Here is a 17,708-nt window from a genome sequence, read left to right as displayed (position 1 = left end):
ATCTGAAGCACATATCAAAAACATCTGTTCCCAAACCATATAACAGATCACAAGCAAGTTGAGGACCAAGCATACAATGTGGTGGTGGTGGTGGTGGTGGTGGTGCCATCTGAGGATGTGTGTTACTCAGAATAGGCATTTCCCCTTAATAGAAACAAATCAGAGTATGTGTAGTGCTAAGAGATTGCTTGGAAATTTGTGTATGTAACATTGAACAATGGAAACTCCAAGTTGGGATATCAACAATATAAAGAAAAAATAGATTGCTTTTCACCGTAAAGATGACACTTTGAGATGCAGACAAACACTACAAAATGACAATTACACATGTAGCTTTCGACCAAAGCCTTCTTCAATAAAGAAAAAACACATGCTCACATTCATTCACACATACAAGTACACCTCATGCCCACAAGATGACCATCTCCAGCAGCCATAAGCTAAATGTGTAACCATCTTTTCATTTTGCCTGTCCACGACTCAATGTATCATCTTTGTGGGAGTATCAGTCTATCTTTTCCTTATGTTTTTGTATGTAAAATTGTTTATGCATTTGCCATATCCACTCCATTATATGTGTAATCCATAAAAGTTATGTGTTTGGATTAATGTAATAAACGAAAATGAGATGGACAAAATATTGTATTACATTCTTTTGAGTCTTTCCCAACCTGATATTGATGAGAGTCTTGAGGAAATAAGTAACATCCTTGGAGGCAGAGGGGTGTTAAGTGCTAACTAGATTAATGATAAAGTAACTGAGCACAGTATTCTGAATTTAATTCACAGATATTGTATGTGTAGCTTCATTAATAACCACTGCATATGATGGTTACATTAGACAGTATAACAAATGAACATGGAATTTTCAATTTGATACAAACTTTGAAGCTCATTTTCTGAGAATTGTGGTCTTGTCTCACTATACCTTTTTGCTTTTAACTGCCTCAGTTTCTTGTGTTTACTAATTTTATATCTGTTTGTTATACCTATTCTTGATTTAGCATTCAAGTCGGCTACAAGTAAGCAGTGATTAGAGTGTGGTGACATAATTCTCTATATCTAACAATTACCATTTCTTCTTTGTATTGTTAGCAATTTATCACTGAACATTCCACTCTTTATTTTCAGCAACAACCAGGATGCTCAAATAACTGTTGTGTGTCTTCATCTTGTGATTCAAATCAGTTGCAATTAAGACCAGACATTGAAACAGAAGATCATATTTGTGGTAAACTTAATTTGGGCTATGTTTCAAGATGGATGAAGGTAATATATTTCTGTCCTACTTGTCATTTAGCCAGTATTTTCTATTGGTGCCATTTGGATAATCTTGCTCATAATGTAGTTATAGGATTTAGAAATACAACAGACATGATGCTATAATTTATGTCGATTATTGTTGTGGTCTTCAGTCCTTAGACTGCTTTGAAACAATTCTCCATGCTAATATGCCCTGTGCAACCTCTTCCTGTCTGCATAACTATTACCACCTACAGTACTCAAACATGCTGTACAAGGTGCCATGAATGGTGAGGGAGTGGACATCTAAATCAGGGTGGTTAAACGGAAAACAAAATGTTAACTGCCAAAAACTGACCCCAGAAAAGGTTTATTCCCCAAAATGGAAATGGGGTTCCTGCTATCTTCAGCTACTTAAATTATTTTTGACAGTGACTTTGCTTTAAACAATCTATTTCCATAGATAAACTTACACAATTGCAGTTAACAACCATATAACAAGAACTTTTAATCTAGACCTTCTTCCAGAATAGACTAGTCTCTTCTATGTCTTTACTGGTACTGACATTTTTGGAGAGGTCTGCTTGTGTATTCTATGGCAGCCCCTCCAAAGCATCTTCAACTGGCGGAAGCATGGAATAGCGCACTCCATCACCAAGTGTAGACACCCACTTAGTGCTCAAGCTGCACTCTCAAATAGTACCTTATCTCACTTGACTCTGTGCAAAGAGGCACCTCTCATCAGTGTACCGTTTTTGCAGCCTCTGGCAGCACACTATTCAGGCTCCAGTAGTCAGGTCCCTAGATTGTACTTCACATATTAATCATCAGTATAATGTGCTTGTAAACAGTGTGTGATATTGGTAATAGCCTGGTTAGGTATGACAATTAGTTCAACATAGATGGCATTCAACAGTGACAAACTGCCTATTGGCTTCTGTCTCGGGTTCTTCGGCCGACGTTCATGTAATGATTTTTCTGACGTTTCGCCAGCACGAGTGGCTGGCATCGTCAAAGCTTCACCCTCCATTGCCGGTGGTGAACTGGAGCCGAGCTCGCGGGCGCAGACTGTATGTACCTGGCGCGCCAACGTCTGAGGGATTCTCTGCGGTCATTTCTGGTGCGGTTCTCTTCTTGCTACCTGCGACGGTCGTTCGCTGCAGTACGGGAAGCCAGGATCTGTTTACCTTAAGGTTTCCCTCTTTCTTGTTCAAACTGTTCGCGTGTTTTTGTATTTCTACAGATTCTCTGAACAAGCACGTGTGATAGTGGTTCTCTACAGCCAGAACTTCCGTGTCGGCGAATTTTATTACGTGGTCGGTCTCGTTCAGTGCGTGCTCTGCCACGGCCGATTTCTCCACCTGCCCCAACCTGCAATGTCGCTTATGCTCTTTGATCCTGGTGTTAATGGATCGTCCAGTCATTCCGACATAAACTTTTCCGCATGTGCATGGTATGCGGTATATTCCCGACATTGCAAGTGGGTCTCTTTTCTCCTTCGCCGATCTAAGACACTCTTTGATCTTCCTTGTCGGTTTGAAAATCGTCTTTACGCCATGTTTGCGAAATATATGGCCGATTCTGTCAGTCACCCTGGGAATGTATGGCAGAAAGGCCGTACCCGACATTTCTTTTTCTATCACGTTCGCTGACACGGAAGTTCTGGCTGTAGAGAACCACTATCACATGCGCTTGTTCAGAGAAGCTGTAGAAATACAAAAACACGCGAACAGTTTGAACAAGAAAGAGGAAAACCTTAAGGTAAACGGATCCTGGCTTCCCGTACTGCAGCGAACGACCGTCGCAGGTAGCAAGAGGAGAACCGCACCGTAAATGACCACGGAGAAGCCCTCGGACGTTGGCGTGCCAGATACATATAGTCTGCGCCCGCGAGCTCGGCTCCAGTTCACCACCGGCAATGGAGGGTGAAGCTTTGACAATGCCAGCCACTCGTGCTGGCGAAACGTCAGAAAAATCATTAGATGAACGTCGGCCGAAGAACCCGAGACAGAAGCCAATAGGCAGTTTGTTAACAAGTGGCCACGAAAGCCTCAACAATTTTGTATTCAACAGTGACATCTGCAGCAAGAAGTTACTTGAGCTAAATGTGCCTCGATGGATATCACAGTTAGAAGTGATGAGTTGCAATTACATGCTATGAGGAAAATGCATGATGGGTCCTGACCAGTATCAGGGGAACATCATGTAAATAAAATAAAATGTGTATCACAAAGCTGAGATGGCAAAGACAAATCCCATGGAAACTCTGGAACACTTTATCATGCTCAACCCAACACTTCCTGAACTTGCGGATATAAGGGAGAGGGTAAGGAGTCATTCCAATCCCGGGAGCGGAAAGACTTACTGTAGGGGGAAAGAAAGGACAGGTATACACTCGTGCACACACACCCATATCCAACCGCACACACACACAGACACAAGCAGACATTTGTAAAGGCAAAGAGTTTCGGCAGAGATGTCAGTCGAGGCAGAAGTACAGTGGCAAAGATGTTGTTGAAAGACAGGTGAGGTATGAGCCGCGGCAACTTGAAATTAGCGGAGGTTGAGGCCTGGCGGATAACGAGAAGAGAGGATATACTGAAGGGCAAGTTCCCATCTCCGGAGTCCTGACGGGTTGGTATTAGTGGGAAGTATCCAGATAACCCGGACGGTGTAACACTGTGCCAAGATGTGCTGGCCGTGCACCAAGGCATGTTTAGCCACAGGGTGATACTCATTACCAACAAACACTGTCTGCCTGTGTCTATTCACGCGAATGGACAGTTTGTTGCTGGTCATTCCCACATAGAAAGCTTCACAGTGTAGGCAGTTCAGTTGGTAAATCACGTGGGTGCTTTCACACGTGGCTCTGCCTTTGATCGTGTACACCTTCCGGGTTAGAGGACTGGAGTAGGTGGTGGTGGGAGGGTGCATGGGACAGGTTTTACACCGGGGGCGGTTACAAGGGTAGGAGCCAGAGGTTAGGGGAGGTGGTTTGGGGATTTCATAGGGATGAACTAAGAGGTTACGAAGGTTAGGTGGACGGCGGAAAGACACTCTTGGTGGAGTGGGGAGGATTTCATGAAGGATGGATCTCATTTCAGGGCAGGATTTGAGGAAGTCGTATTCCTGCTGGAGAGCCACATTCAAAGTCTGACCCAGTCCCGGAAAGTATCCTGTCACAAGTGGGGCACTTTTGTGGTTCTTCTGTGGGAAGTTCTGGGCTTGAGGGGATGAGGAAGTGGCTGTGGTTATTTGCTTCTGTACCAGGTCGGGAGGGTAGTTGCGGGATGCGAAAGCTGTTTTCAGATTGTTGGTGTAATGGTTTAGGGATTCCGGACTGGAGCAGATTCATTTGCCACGAAGACCTAGGCTGTAGGGAAGGGACCGTTTGATGTGAAATGGGTGGCAGCTGTCATAATGGAGGTACTGTTGTTTGTTGGTGGGTTTGATGTGGACAGACGTGTGAAGCTGGCCATTGGACAGATGGAGGTCAATGTCAAGGAAAGTGGCATGGGATTTGGAGTAGGACCAGGTGAATCTGATGGAACCAAAGGAGTTGAGGTTAGAGAGGAAATTCTGGAGTTCTTCTTCACTGGGAGTCCAGGTCATGAAGATGTCATCAATAAATCTGTACGAAACTTTGGGTTGGCAGGCCTGGGTAACCAAGAAGGCTTCCTTGAAGCGACCCATGAATAGGTTGGCGTACGAGAGGGCCATCCTGGTACCCGTGGCTGTTACCTTTAATTGTTGGTATGTCTGGCCTTCAAAAGTGAAGAAGTTGTGGGTCAGGATGAAGCTGGCTAAGATAATGAGGAAAGAGGTTTTAGGTAGGGTCGCAGGCGATCGGCGCGAAAGGAAGTGCTCCATCGCAGAGGGAAACATTCCACGTGGGAAAAATATATCTAAAAACAAAGATGATGTGACTTACCAAACGAAAGTGCTGGCAGGTCGATAGACACACAAACATACACACAAAGTTCAAGCTTTCGCAACAAACGGTTGCTTCATCAGGAAAGAGCGAAGGAGAGGGAAAGATGAAAGGATGTGGGTTTTAAGGGAGAGGGTAAGGAGTCATTCCAATCCCGGGAGCGGAAAGACTTACCTTAGGGGGACAAAAGGACGGGTATACACTTTCTTTCTCTCTCTCTCTCTCTCTCTCTCTCTCTCTCTCTCTCTCTCTCGCACACACACACACACACACACACACACACACACACACACACACACACACACACACACACACACACAAAATTTCAAGCTTTCGCAACCCACGGTTGCTTCATCAGGAAAGAGGGAAGGAGAGGGAAAGACGAAAGCATATGGGTTTTAAGGGAGAGGGTAAGGAGTCATTATAATCCCGGGAGTGGAAAGACTTACATTAGGTGGGAAAAAATGGACAGGTATACACTCGTGCACACGCGCGCGCGCCCACACACATATCCATCCACACATATACAGACACAAGTAGACTTACATATGTCTACTTGTGTCTGTATCCAGAGGGTAGGGAAGGTGGTTTGGGGATTTCATAGGGATGAACTAAGAGGTTACGAGTGTATACCCGTCCTTTCTTTCCCCCTAAGGCAAGTCTTTCCGCTCCCGGGATTGGAATGACTCCTTACCCTCTCCCTTAAAACCCATATCCTTTAGTCTTTCCCTCTCCTTCCCTCTTTCCTGATGAAGCAACCGTGTGTTGCGAAAGCTTGAAATTTTGTGTGTGTGTTTGTGGTGTTTTTTTTTTTTTTTTTTTTTTTTTTTTTTTTTTTTTTTTTTTTTTTTTTAATTGTGTGTATCCACCAGTGTTTTCCCGTGTGGTAAGTCACAGAATCTTTGTTTTTAATATATATAAAGTGGCTAGCGCACACACCACCACTTCGTTTTCAGTACTGTTCCAATATGGGTGTGTCAATGCTCATCTGATAATTAATCAGGTATCACAAAGGTTCTATGAGTCTTACAGCACGTATGCGACACAAGGTTGAGATGATATGGGCTGTTAACGGCAGAGAAGCGTGGTAGAGGGCACTCCACACAGTAGCTGAGTGCAGCTGTGATGGGAGAGGCACAGATACCACACAAAGAACTGTGGCAGCCTAACACAGCGAGGGAAGTGAGAAGAGAGTAAATGTCAGTTGGTGACAAGGTGGGGAAGGCTAGGGGAGAGTAGGCTCCACCTCTTTCAAGGTGGGAACCATGCATGTGACTGCTAGTTGACAGCTGAAGGTAAAAATAAGCACATGGCTGTCAGGTTGACAGCTAAGTGCCACACTGAGCCTATTCATTTGTAAATGCTAATGACACAGACAAGTGGTCCTCACTGTGACAGCTGGGCCACAGAATTAAACCATGCATCTGGTGCTCACACCCACAATAATTCAGCCTGAGAAGACAACAAAGCAGCATCCATTAAAGGATAGTGTTTTTGACACGGCATAAAACTTTTTGTAGGTGTTGCAGTATGGGTGTGAGTAGCTTCCAGTCACTTCCTCTGAATATGCAAATGCATAAAGAAGGCTGAAATAAAATGCACAGATTGGAGAGAGTATCTAGGGTGTGACGGAGGCAGGAGAACCTTTTTCTTTCGTGGTGCTGTTCTAACAGCCTCTAGGCAGGTCTATCAGAGTAGAATTTTGGGGTTGTGACATGTTAACATGGTAAGGTTTTAACCTATGAAAGTGGCAGTCTAGCATTTGTAATTCTGTGTTGACAAGAGAAGTCGAATGTATGATTTGGTAGGGGCCTTCAAGGGGTGCAGTGAACTTTTTAGTTTTTCTTTTCTTAATTGCAGGATTGTGCAATAACATACAGTCACCTGGCTGATGTGGAGGCAGTACTGCTCTTTTATTTTCTTCTCAGCACTGACTTGGCTGTAACCCTGATGTTGTTAGATTGGACTTGATGCCTGTTTGCTTGACGTGTGTTCATTGAATTCGTCACTTCTTTTGAGTCTAAACTTGGTGGTAGCTTGTCTGTTATGAATGGGAAGCTCATGATATGGCCATAGACTACCTGTAGACTTGTGAATTCTGCTGTTATTAGCAGATAGTGTGAAAGGAATGTATCTGTCCCGATGGAAATGTGTTAAAGTGGCATCATAGGATAACGTCTATTTAATGCTTTTGTGAACTGATGCAACATGGCCATTCACTTTAGGGTGGAAGTGGGTAGTTTTCCACTATTTAATTTTAAACATTTAACACATTTGTACAAACAATGAGGAATAAAATTTGTTCCCTGATGGGTTAGAACAGTGTCAAGTCTGCAAGATGGTGGTATCAGGTGAGTAACAAATGTTTTAGCCACGGTTTCTGCCATCATATGAGCAATGGGCAACTAGTATTGGATATCTGGAAAAGTAAGCAATTATTGATAGAATGTACTTATTTTCCTGCTAGATTTGGTAAAAGGGGTCCCATTACATCTAGAGTTATAGTTTTAAATGGTCTGGATGCTTCTTGTAAGGTTTGCGAAAGAATATGTGACTACATTGGCTGTGACTGCTGAGTGCAATACAGACGCCCCCTGATATACTGACCACATCACGGAGCCTGCCAAGCCACCACACATAACATTCATAGTACATCTGTCGCTATGGCAAACTTTAGTGTTTGTCATGATGTTGGGCGACACTCTGTTCTGGAGTGATTTCGGTACCATCAATTGATGTCCCAGAGGAGTTTTGCAGTACTATATACCATCTTCGAACACAAAATCAGGTATTGTGGACACCGTTGACAATTGTAGTCTTCTTCCTAGGCATCTTATAATTCTGCTATTAGTACTTCATGTGCTTTCAGTGTGTAACCTTTCTGCTGAGGGCGTCTGCATTCTGGTGCAGTTTTCCATGCTTATGCCATATTGTACTAGTTTTAAAGCCTAGTGGTTTGGCTGGCTAATAGGGTCTTTTAAATTCAACAGCCACAAGACAGCATGGTCATTTACAACAGTAAATTTCCTGCCGTACCGGTAACATTTAAAGTAGTTGGTACCAAACATAAGGTCAACAATTCTTTTTCTGTGGTGCTGTAATTGATTTTAGCATTTTTGAGCTGGTGAGAAGCATAACCAATAGGTTTTATTTTGTCCTTGAGCTCTTTGCTCAAAACAACACTGGTGGCGAAGTCTGAGGTGTTGCACGAAAGTATAAATGGCTTTTTAAAGTCAACGTATATCAACAGAGGTGAAGTCGTCAAAACTTCTTTAACTTTTTAAATGACAATTTCACATTCTGCAGCCCATTCAAAAATTACTCCTTTCTTTAATAACTTGGTCTTTCTTTAATAACTTGCTAAGAGGCTTAGTCACATGGCATAATCCTTAACAAAATGACAATAATTGCTTAACCGCTAGAAGTAATGTAACTTTTACATTGGTTGGGGCAGGGAAATTATCCACAGCTTTCATCAATCATGGGTTCAGTTGTACCCCATTGCAGCTGGTAATATGTCCCAATTACTGGGCTTGTTACTCTGAAAAAGAGCATTTTTCCAGCTTCAACTTTAGATGAGCACTCTGAAATCGTGCCATAAAATTTCTCGCTCACTCAGCCTGTTCTTCCATAGTTTGATAGAACACTATAATATCGTCTAAATGAACCAAACAGTTAGTGTGTCTCAAACCTCTTAACAACAAATCAGCAAAGCTTTGATATCTGGTAAGTGCATTTCTTAAGCCGAAGGCTCTGGCCTAACCTCATATGGCTAACTGATATTAGACCTAAAGTTTTGATCGTTAGTACAGCTTATACAAGCACGTGAGTTTTCATGGGATTGTTTTGTTTCCATTTTCTGGCTTTCACACACAGTGAACTGTTTCTCTGTTGCTAGTCTATTATTTTCTTTACCTGCAGTCACCATTTTGTCATTTACCGGATTACTGCTGATGTGTGCGCACAGATTAATGCAGTATTGTTTTGTTTTTGTTTCACAGCTTTCTGACACATGGAACTCTTTTTCTCGTAATAATTTATCAGTGTCATGTTTTAAAATTGAGATTTCACTTTTCAGCACTTCAACATAATTTTAAGTATCTTGATAATTTCACTTTTTGTTTTCAGTGCTTTTGAGTGTTTTGAAATGTAAACAACTGAGACATATCCATAAAAAAAATCATCACTGGTGTATTGTATGTTTATTTTGGCGCACTTTTCGTGTAACCAGTAATTACACTTAACACATAGGATTCCTTTTATCACATTCTTTACATAATGAACTGTTCGATTTTTCCATTTTTGATGAGAGTGGAATGCTGACTGTCTGTATGGGCGCCATCTTGTTACTGCAGTCATTAGTCAGAAGGCACAATAAAAACTGTTTTAGACCAGTCCTGAGGGTCTATCAGATCTGGTGATAGCCTGAACACATATCAAGGATAGTGAAAAAACATAATTTCCTAATTTGTACGACATTTCATGAATATATGGCAAGAGATAAGTATCAGGGGCAGTGATCTACTTTACAGTTCTCATGTCTACACAAAGGTGACAGGTCTTTTCACCTTTAATAGATTTTTTTGGGACAATCACCGTCGAACTCTGCAAGTTGCTAGCTGATGATTGAATAATTCTGGCATCAAGCTGTTGTTGAATTATTTCTTCCACAACAGACTGTAAGTGGTACAGAATTCTGTAAAGTTTCTGGGCAATTTGTCTTGCATTTCTGGTAAAGAATTCATGATATTCAAGATCAATAGCTGACAGGTACTGCCTTTCTTCAAATAAGCATGAATGTTCCACTGAAATTCGTTATAATAAATGTTGCTCTGATTCAGTGAAATGAGACAGCTTATTCTGTAATTGCTGCATAAGAAGTGACGTGATAATATGTAAAACTTAGACCTGTAATGATTTTGCTCATTTTGTAACACTCTTTTGGTAATGGATTCTACATTCTTGGTTATTTCTTGCCTACCAGCTAGTATGGTTCCTTTTGGTGTTATTGCATTATGGATTCCAAAATTGCGTATATACACTGGGATTACTGCTTATTCTCGCACAGTTTGTACTCTGCACTGGTTTTTCTAAAGTGTATTTGCATTCTGTTGAGAACGTCATTTGCGGTGACGCTCCTGCATTTTGACTGCCAACCAGAGAACTCTTCCAGTGCCAACAGTTATTGTTGCAGGGGTGGTGATTTTCAACACCAAGATACATGGTGAATCAGAATTTTGGGAAGTGGCATCCTTTCCCAGATTTCGTCACATCTGTGAGGTACTGTCACTGCCAAAATAATGAATTGCGGCGCAGGAAATCATTTCCCAGTATGATGTCCAAACCAGGCCTTCTCTGCCTTTCTACTTCCATCTCAAGCTCATTAGGGGTGCTTGTCATCAGGAGAAAGAAATACTAGACTTATCTGGGTGCCCGTATCCAACAAAATTTGGGTCAGTTTTTCTTGTATTTCTCCCTTCACAATCACATTTACTACTTCCTTCAACCTTCAGTAATTTATGGTGTTAACTGAATTTACCAGTGGTGAGGTTGGGTGACAGTGCCTGCTCCCTGCAATTTCTCTAATTAAAATGTGCATTTCCTCAGCCACAGCGATGACCACCTAGACTATGGAATGAACGGTTTCATTTTTGTGAGCAGTGCAATCGTAAATGCCCAAATTCTCAGCACTTAGGACAGTACATTGCCAAGCATGTACCAGCTATATGATTGGCGTGCTTATATTGACCACAAACTGGTTCATTAGCAAACACTCATTGCAGTTCATTATTACGTGCTGGGTCAGCAACAAAGTGTACAACTTCTCCCTGTAATAATACCATGTGGACTGTTTCATGGAGTGATGTGGGGGAGGGTACTTTGACTTCCCTTCCAGTTTGTGGATTAATGCTGCAAATGAAGACATCAGTCGCATGCTTTTCGGGTTTTGCTAGGAGTACATCATTGTGGGTGATATCTAGATCAAGGATATGTTTTGTATCAGGTAGCCCACCCCAGTCACGGCATGAATATTTTGCAAAAAGATTCCTTTTTCTCTTTGGGTTCTTCCCAGGAGAAAGGAATAAAATTAACTGCAGAAAAATTATTTGCAATGATAAGCAGGTTGTAGCTGAACTAGTTTTGCCTTCTCTAATTTCACCAAAGGTAGCTTGAACATTGAAATCTAAATTCATTGTGGCTGCTTGTCCTTGCAAATTAACATTGTGCTTTTCTAATTCTTTTTTTTTTAACCAGGAGGTTATTAAGTTTCCATTGCAAGGCTCCATCATCATCTTTGTCCTCAGTGAGAGATACTGTCGGCCTGAGACTGTGTTGGAGGGATGGTTATAACTAGAGACTGGATTATATGCATAATAAAAACCTCAAAATATGCGTGAAAAATGCTTAATAAATGCGTGGCATGGAAAGTGTCGAAATACCCAAGATCAAATAATAATAAAACATGGTAGTCACTGCGTGCATTATATCTGAGCCGAACCTGTGCATATCAACTACGAGGAAGAGCGTCAGCCATGTGAAAAATCGGTACACTTAGAACGCTGATATCATTTTATGAATACTTTCTGTTGGAGGTTAGGAAGGGGCCTTTCTGGGTTTATTTTCTAAAAATTTTGAAAATGCGGATGCATACCATGTTTCAAGAATTGTTCCTTCTTTGCTGTTATTGTCGATAACAAGTGGATGTGATGCAGGTGAGTCGCAGCGAAACAATCGATATGTACAGGACCAACTTGGAGATACATCGCGCACAGAGGGCATACTCAAAAACTCCATAATATTTTATTTAAAAAGCAACATACAATCATGAATTTTTTTAACAGTATTAACGTTTAATTAATATTATTAGGTCAAAGCATCATTTACAATTTATTTTACATTTTTTCTACTACTGTAAACATAAATGATAAAGTGGTGATCCAAATGGTCGGTAGTAAGATTGTCTCTTCAATCACTCAAAACATTTTTATAAGCAGAAAAGGACCATTTTATATCAACTGAGATAACTGGGCAGTATTTGAATTTGGATGCTATGTTGACACTTATGGTTTCTGGTAAAAGTTCACCTGTCCCATTAATAAAACTATCAATTTGGAACAAGGGTTCAAAGCCTAGGTTATTGTTTAAAATGTTTTCAAACTTTTCTTTAAGTTTTCTTGGGAATACATTGGGCAATGAAGAGTTCGCTACAATAATTTTATTCATTAACTGAATAGATTCATTCAGTGCCAAACCTTGAGTTTCAAGTTTTTTAATAGTCACAGGTATTTGGGAAAAATGAGTGCTAATCACAGCGATGTCCATTTTAATACTGGAATCATTAAAAACTTCCTTTCACTGGCAAATTGCCAAAGCCTCTGCATGATCGAAGTCATTTACTAACCCTCTAATGGCCTCGAAATGTTTATTGTAGAACAACACAGCTTCGACACTCGTACCCCAATGAGCTACTACTGGTTTGGGAGGTAAAGGTACATCTGGTGGTTTTTCTTTGTAAGTCTTGATGACAGCAGGAGCCTTTAGAAACACTTTCTTTGTGGGTGAGATAAGTTTATTTAAATTCACAAACGTGGAACATACTTCTTCAGCAAGGCCATGTACTCCATGAGCAAAGCACGTCACATGAATAAAATTGGGGTAAAATACTTGGAGGGCTTTTCCTGCCTTGATCATAAAGGGAGCAGCATCTGAAATAAACAGAAACACCCTTTCATCTGCAGAAGGTTCTGGAAATATTTTTGTAATGCCCTCATTCACAAATCTGGCGATCGCAGAATAATTTACTTTTTCAAGTTCTTTGCAGGCTGCTAAATAGGAAGAAGAAGATTCTTCTTTTACAGCACCAGTGATTAAATTTGCAATGTAATGGCCACAAGTGTCTGTAGTTTCTACAGCTGAAATCCAGATAATGCTGTCCTTGAGTTCACTTCGTATTCCTTCAGAACATTTATGTAAATTGTCCATATGTAATTTTTATGCAACTAAATTTTTAAAATACTGTAAACTTAGAGTGAAAATATGCATTTTGATTTAAGCAATATTTGCACAGGAAGCTTTTGAGGATAGGTTTTTGTAAGTTTGTGAAGAGGGATACTGCTTGCAATGAATGCTTCACATAGATCCATGTTAACCGACTTTTTTGGTTATCTTTGGACAAATATCTGCTACTGCAACTTGCTGTTATCCGAAGTTGTTGTTGTGGTCCTTTCTTCTGCATTCCTGTGATATGAAGACTTGTCTTGACATGCTGGTCTATTTGAAACTTTTTTTTTTTTGCACAAAATGTTTTTCTCACAAACTCGACAATATAAAACAATTCCGTTCTATGTAAATGGTCCAGGATGGTCAGCTATCCATGAAACGACGTTTCTTTTCTCGGGCGGCATGGCTCACAACACGTTCCACACTACATGTAAACATGTTCAATTGTGTACAAGTAAATAGAAACCTAAAGTGAAACGATGGACGTGTGTCTAAAAGCTTGCGCAATTTAATTTAATTGTTGCCAATGCGTACGGTATGACAGTGGAGGGGATTAACTGGGGGCAGGGGCACAGGAGCATTTACTCTGCCTGTTCATGTTCCTCGTCTGTAATGATTTCACTGCCTCTCGGTTTACAATTGCATGCAGTTCTAGGTCATATCAATCTGTGAGACATCGAAACTAGATCGAGCTAGTGACTGCCCAACAAAATTTTTAAAATACTGTAAACTTAGAGTGAAAATATGCATTGTCACTAATTCCTAGTTAAAATATGAAATAACTGGTGAAAAGGAGCCAAATATGCAAATGCATATGCAACATACAGATACATATAATCTGGTCTCTAATTATAGCAAATGAGGCCAACAGTTAACAACAGTGTCTCAAAATAGCACAGGAAGTAAAGAGAACCATACAGGGTGAAGAGTCTCTACTCATTCTGGCTGCTACATGGCATGTACACTCATTGGCAGATCAGGGACAGGATTCAAAAGCAATGGCTAATGACACTTACATTGGTAGCATCACTTGGGGATTGCAGCAACAGCAGCAGCGTGTTACTACAGCACAAAAAGTAGGACACCTGGGTTGGCGGCAGTGAAGCGAGGATGATGTGTGTCAAGTGCGGGACCCTCACAGTGATGGCAGGAACAGGCAGCAGGGACATTTAATGCAGCGTAGCATCGACATTGACCAGACAATGACCGGCAGCAAGATGAATGGGGCCCAGATGGTGACAGAACAGTGGCCAACCAGAATTCATCACAACCGGATGCAGCAGTGGCCGCAAAGCAAGCCAGGGCATCTCACACATTGGTGGGATAGCACACCCATGTATATGTGTCAGACATGCAACACTGGCACTATGCACTGTGTGATGTGGACAAAGTCCATGTGCTTTGCAGTGCGGCTAGCGTGAGCCATAGGTGGCTACAGACTGCACCAAAAGTGCCTGCCCTTTACTAAAAAGCAATACTAACAGCAACCAGCTGCTAAAGGACCACTATTCCAGATTAGATGGTGAGAATGGATCCCATGTATCTGACTCCAGATGTCTAGAAGGTGGTGTGAGTAGTGAGGAAGTAGACATCTGGGTTGTCAAAAGAATAATAAAAGGTTAACTTCCAGAAATGTATACCCGAAGAGGTCTGTTCCCCAAAAAGTGGTATACATTCGTGCTTAGGGAAGTGGAGATGTGGTCCCTATGACTTAGATGTAACTCATAGCATGGGAGAGGGGGAGAGGAGAGAGTTAGCAGTACAAGTGCTGGCGAGCAAGAGCATGTCACGTCTTTTCAGAGTCCTCTGCATGACCATGCCTGAGGCACCATGGAACTCCTCTTACACTACCCCATTGGTCGAAGAGGGGGGAACAAAGACCACTGAAGGTGTCCCTTGTTCAGCAATGTGAGAATTTTAACATGGCAGCATATCACTTTCAGTTGTGAGAGTGTGGGCAGTCTGCCAGCATCTAAGCTTGTAACAAAGAAACAAAGAATCTCAAAGTCTCAATAAAAATTCTACCCGAACACTGCATACTGTAGCCAATCATTGGGTCTCCTTCTGCAATCCTGTACCACTGCAATAACCAAATTGGGTACTCCTGCATCACAACAACAAAAAGCAAAGTAATGCCCAAAAACAATCAATTTCCGAAGAAACCTGGCACAACCAATCAAGATTACTCTGAAATGGAACTGTGAAACTGGATATATATGCTGATGAAGTGGCAGGTTGTCTTAGTTCCCCACTCACTGTTGAACATTTGTCACCAAGCTTGAGGGACAGGGAAAAGAAAACCCTCTGTATCAGTGGCTCCTATACTGCAGTATAGTGTGATTGGCTTAAGAACAAATGTGGAAGAAGTAAAGCTGTCAACACAGGATAGGTCCTTGTGACTACATGCACAAAATATGCATTTCAAACCTTCAGACAACCTCAGGAGGGCAGTCAGTCCTATGATGTAACAAGGAATTCAATTTAGTCAGATGAGAGGACCAACTGTGACAAATGCTGTTCTGTACTTGTTACCCCCATCACATATCTTCAGCCAGTAGCTGTTGTAGTTAATATATCATTACAATACTATGTGTTACATGCACTTACCACTTAGCAAACACGTGCAATGATACCATTGAGGACCTCATCCATGAACTCACCCATCCCTTTTTTCCTTCTAAGAGATTTCATTGTGCATCACATGCTCTGGCGTTCTACATACAAATGTCCCAGGGGTCTGTTAGGTGAGAGGCTCCTCTTGTTGAATGATGTATGTCTGCTCAGTACAGGGAAAATGACACATCGACACTGTAATTGGACCATTCACAGCCATTGATTTGTAACTTTGCCCTCCTAAACTTGCTGATACTGTTATTTGAAAGTGACGAATTACATTCTAGCCACCATTTTCCCATTTGAATTGATCTGGGTGATACATCATCACCAGCCACCAAGTCACCTAAATGAATGATAAACAAAGGCAACTGGACAGTTTACAGAAACCTGGCTGTATTCATACAACACTCCAACATGCAATGCATTATAGGACACACTATAATCATCCATATGGCTTCTGATGACTCCATACCAAAGTTACTCATTAAACTTAGTAGACAGCCAGTCCTATGATTGAACAAAGAAATCCATTTAGTCATCTGGTGTAGGTGGGCAGCAATGCATAAGTTCCACGTAACCTATCTGCCAACAATGTTGCAACCTTGGGCATTGCTTGGCAAAAATTCAGCACATTATCAGGAGAGCAAAAAGCTGGTATGTCAAAATATTTTGCATTCTATTAAGCATTTGACACCATCAACAGAGGTATAGGTGGTGATGAGAAAAACCAGTGGGAAATAATACATATACTGGGAAAAAATACATGCACTGCACTGGCTGTACAATACAGTGGTGCTTTAATCAACCAGAAGTTGTAGCATAGTCTGTGGCGGAATAGTTGGAACAAACTAGATGTCACACTAATGATGATGCCATATTCCAATGCATGTGATAATTTGGTGAGAGGACATGATTGGACATTAGCTCCAGTAACACCAGAAACTAGAACCAGCACTTTTGTATGGAAGAGCTAGAGAATGCTCTATCTGTGGCTCGCAATACAACAATGGCTAGACGAAGTGTGCTGCAGCATGTTGCTACATTTGAATATTAAGTTAAAGAACTACCACCTCATGCTTTTAACAGGATATAATCTGAAGGACAATATGCTGAGTCTTGAGGGAAACAATCATGATCCCTCTCCTGAAAGTGGGGAAGAATTGTACCAGTTTAAGTAGTTATCACAGTTTAGCACATACTTGTCATATAGGGAAGAGATGGAAGCAAATGATCAACACCTGCTCAGTATGGACTCTACAAATCAGAAAATTTCTCTACAGCTTTCAGTTTGCTTCTAAAGATACTACTTACTATACATTCAATAATCCAGTACTCCTTGAGACAGAGGTAAAAGAGGCTATTTTGTTTAGGAGAATTTTTTGCATTGAAAAGGTCTGTGACACTACATGGAGATACAATATAATATTAACAGGTAATTGAATTGGGATTCCAGAGTTACATTTCCATTATAGTGTGATCCTTTCTTTCAGGATGGTTTTTTGGTTCAAAGTTGGCAGTCCACTCTCTGACATATCCAGGGGAATGCTGTCACTCAGGGGAGTGTGTTAAGTGTTATTCTTTTTTCGATAGCCATCAACAATACAGTGTCCACAGACAGAAACCCTGTACTTTGTTCTTTCTGTGGGTGATTTTTAAATCTTTTGATTGTATTCTAGTTTAGCGGCAACCTCTCAAGTACTGCAGCCCCCTGCGGGTTCGGGGGTAAGAATAGGCCCGTGGTATTCCTGCCTGTCGTAAGAGGCGACTAAAAGGAGTCTCAAACGTTTTGGCCTTCTGTGATGGTCCCCACTTGGGTTTGACCTCCTTTTTTCCAAATTTCTGTTGTTAGTGCGTGCCATTTGGGGAAGGACGCCTTACGTGGTGTTTTTCTATTGGTCCATCATGCACCACCATCTTG

The 17,708-nt window shown here is 41.4% G+C and overlaps 1 protein-coding gene across 6 annotated transcripts in view; it reads left to right on the top strand.

Moving 5' to 3' along the window:
* LOC124595634 overlaps window positions 1-17,708 on the top strand; it is a 316,080-nt gene that overhangs the window by 163,301 nt on the left and 135,071 nt on the right. For all 6 annotated transcript variants that reach the window (XR_006978228.1, XM_047134463.1, XM_047134461.1 and 3 more), the window contains one exon: window positions 1,132-1,269. Coding sequence is in view for 5 of the 6 variants with exons in the window: in XM_047134463.1 (XP_046990419.1) it covers window positions 1,132-1,269 (138 nt within the window). In the remaining variant the exon portion in view is untranslated. The remainder of the gene's footprint in view (window positions 1-1,131; window positions 1,270-17,708) is intronic.

This window comes from Schistocerca americana, chromosome 2 (assembly GCF_021461395.2).
Source record: "Schistocerca americana isolate TAMUIC-IGC-003095 chromosome 2, iqSchAmer2.1, whole genome shotgun sequence".
In the NCBI taxonomy this organism is placed as follows: Eukaryota; Metazoa; Arthropoda; class Insecta; order Orthoptera; family Acrididae; genus Schistocerca; species Schistocerca americana.
This window is presented reverse-complemented; position numbering and strand designations above follow the sequence as displayed.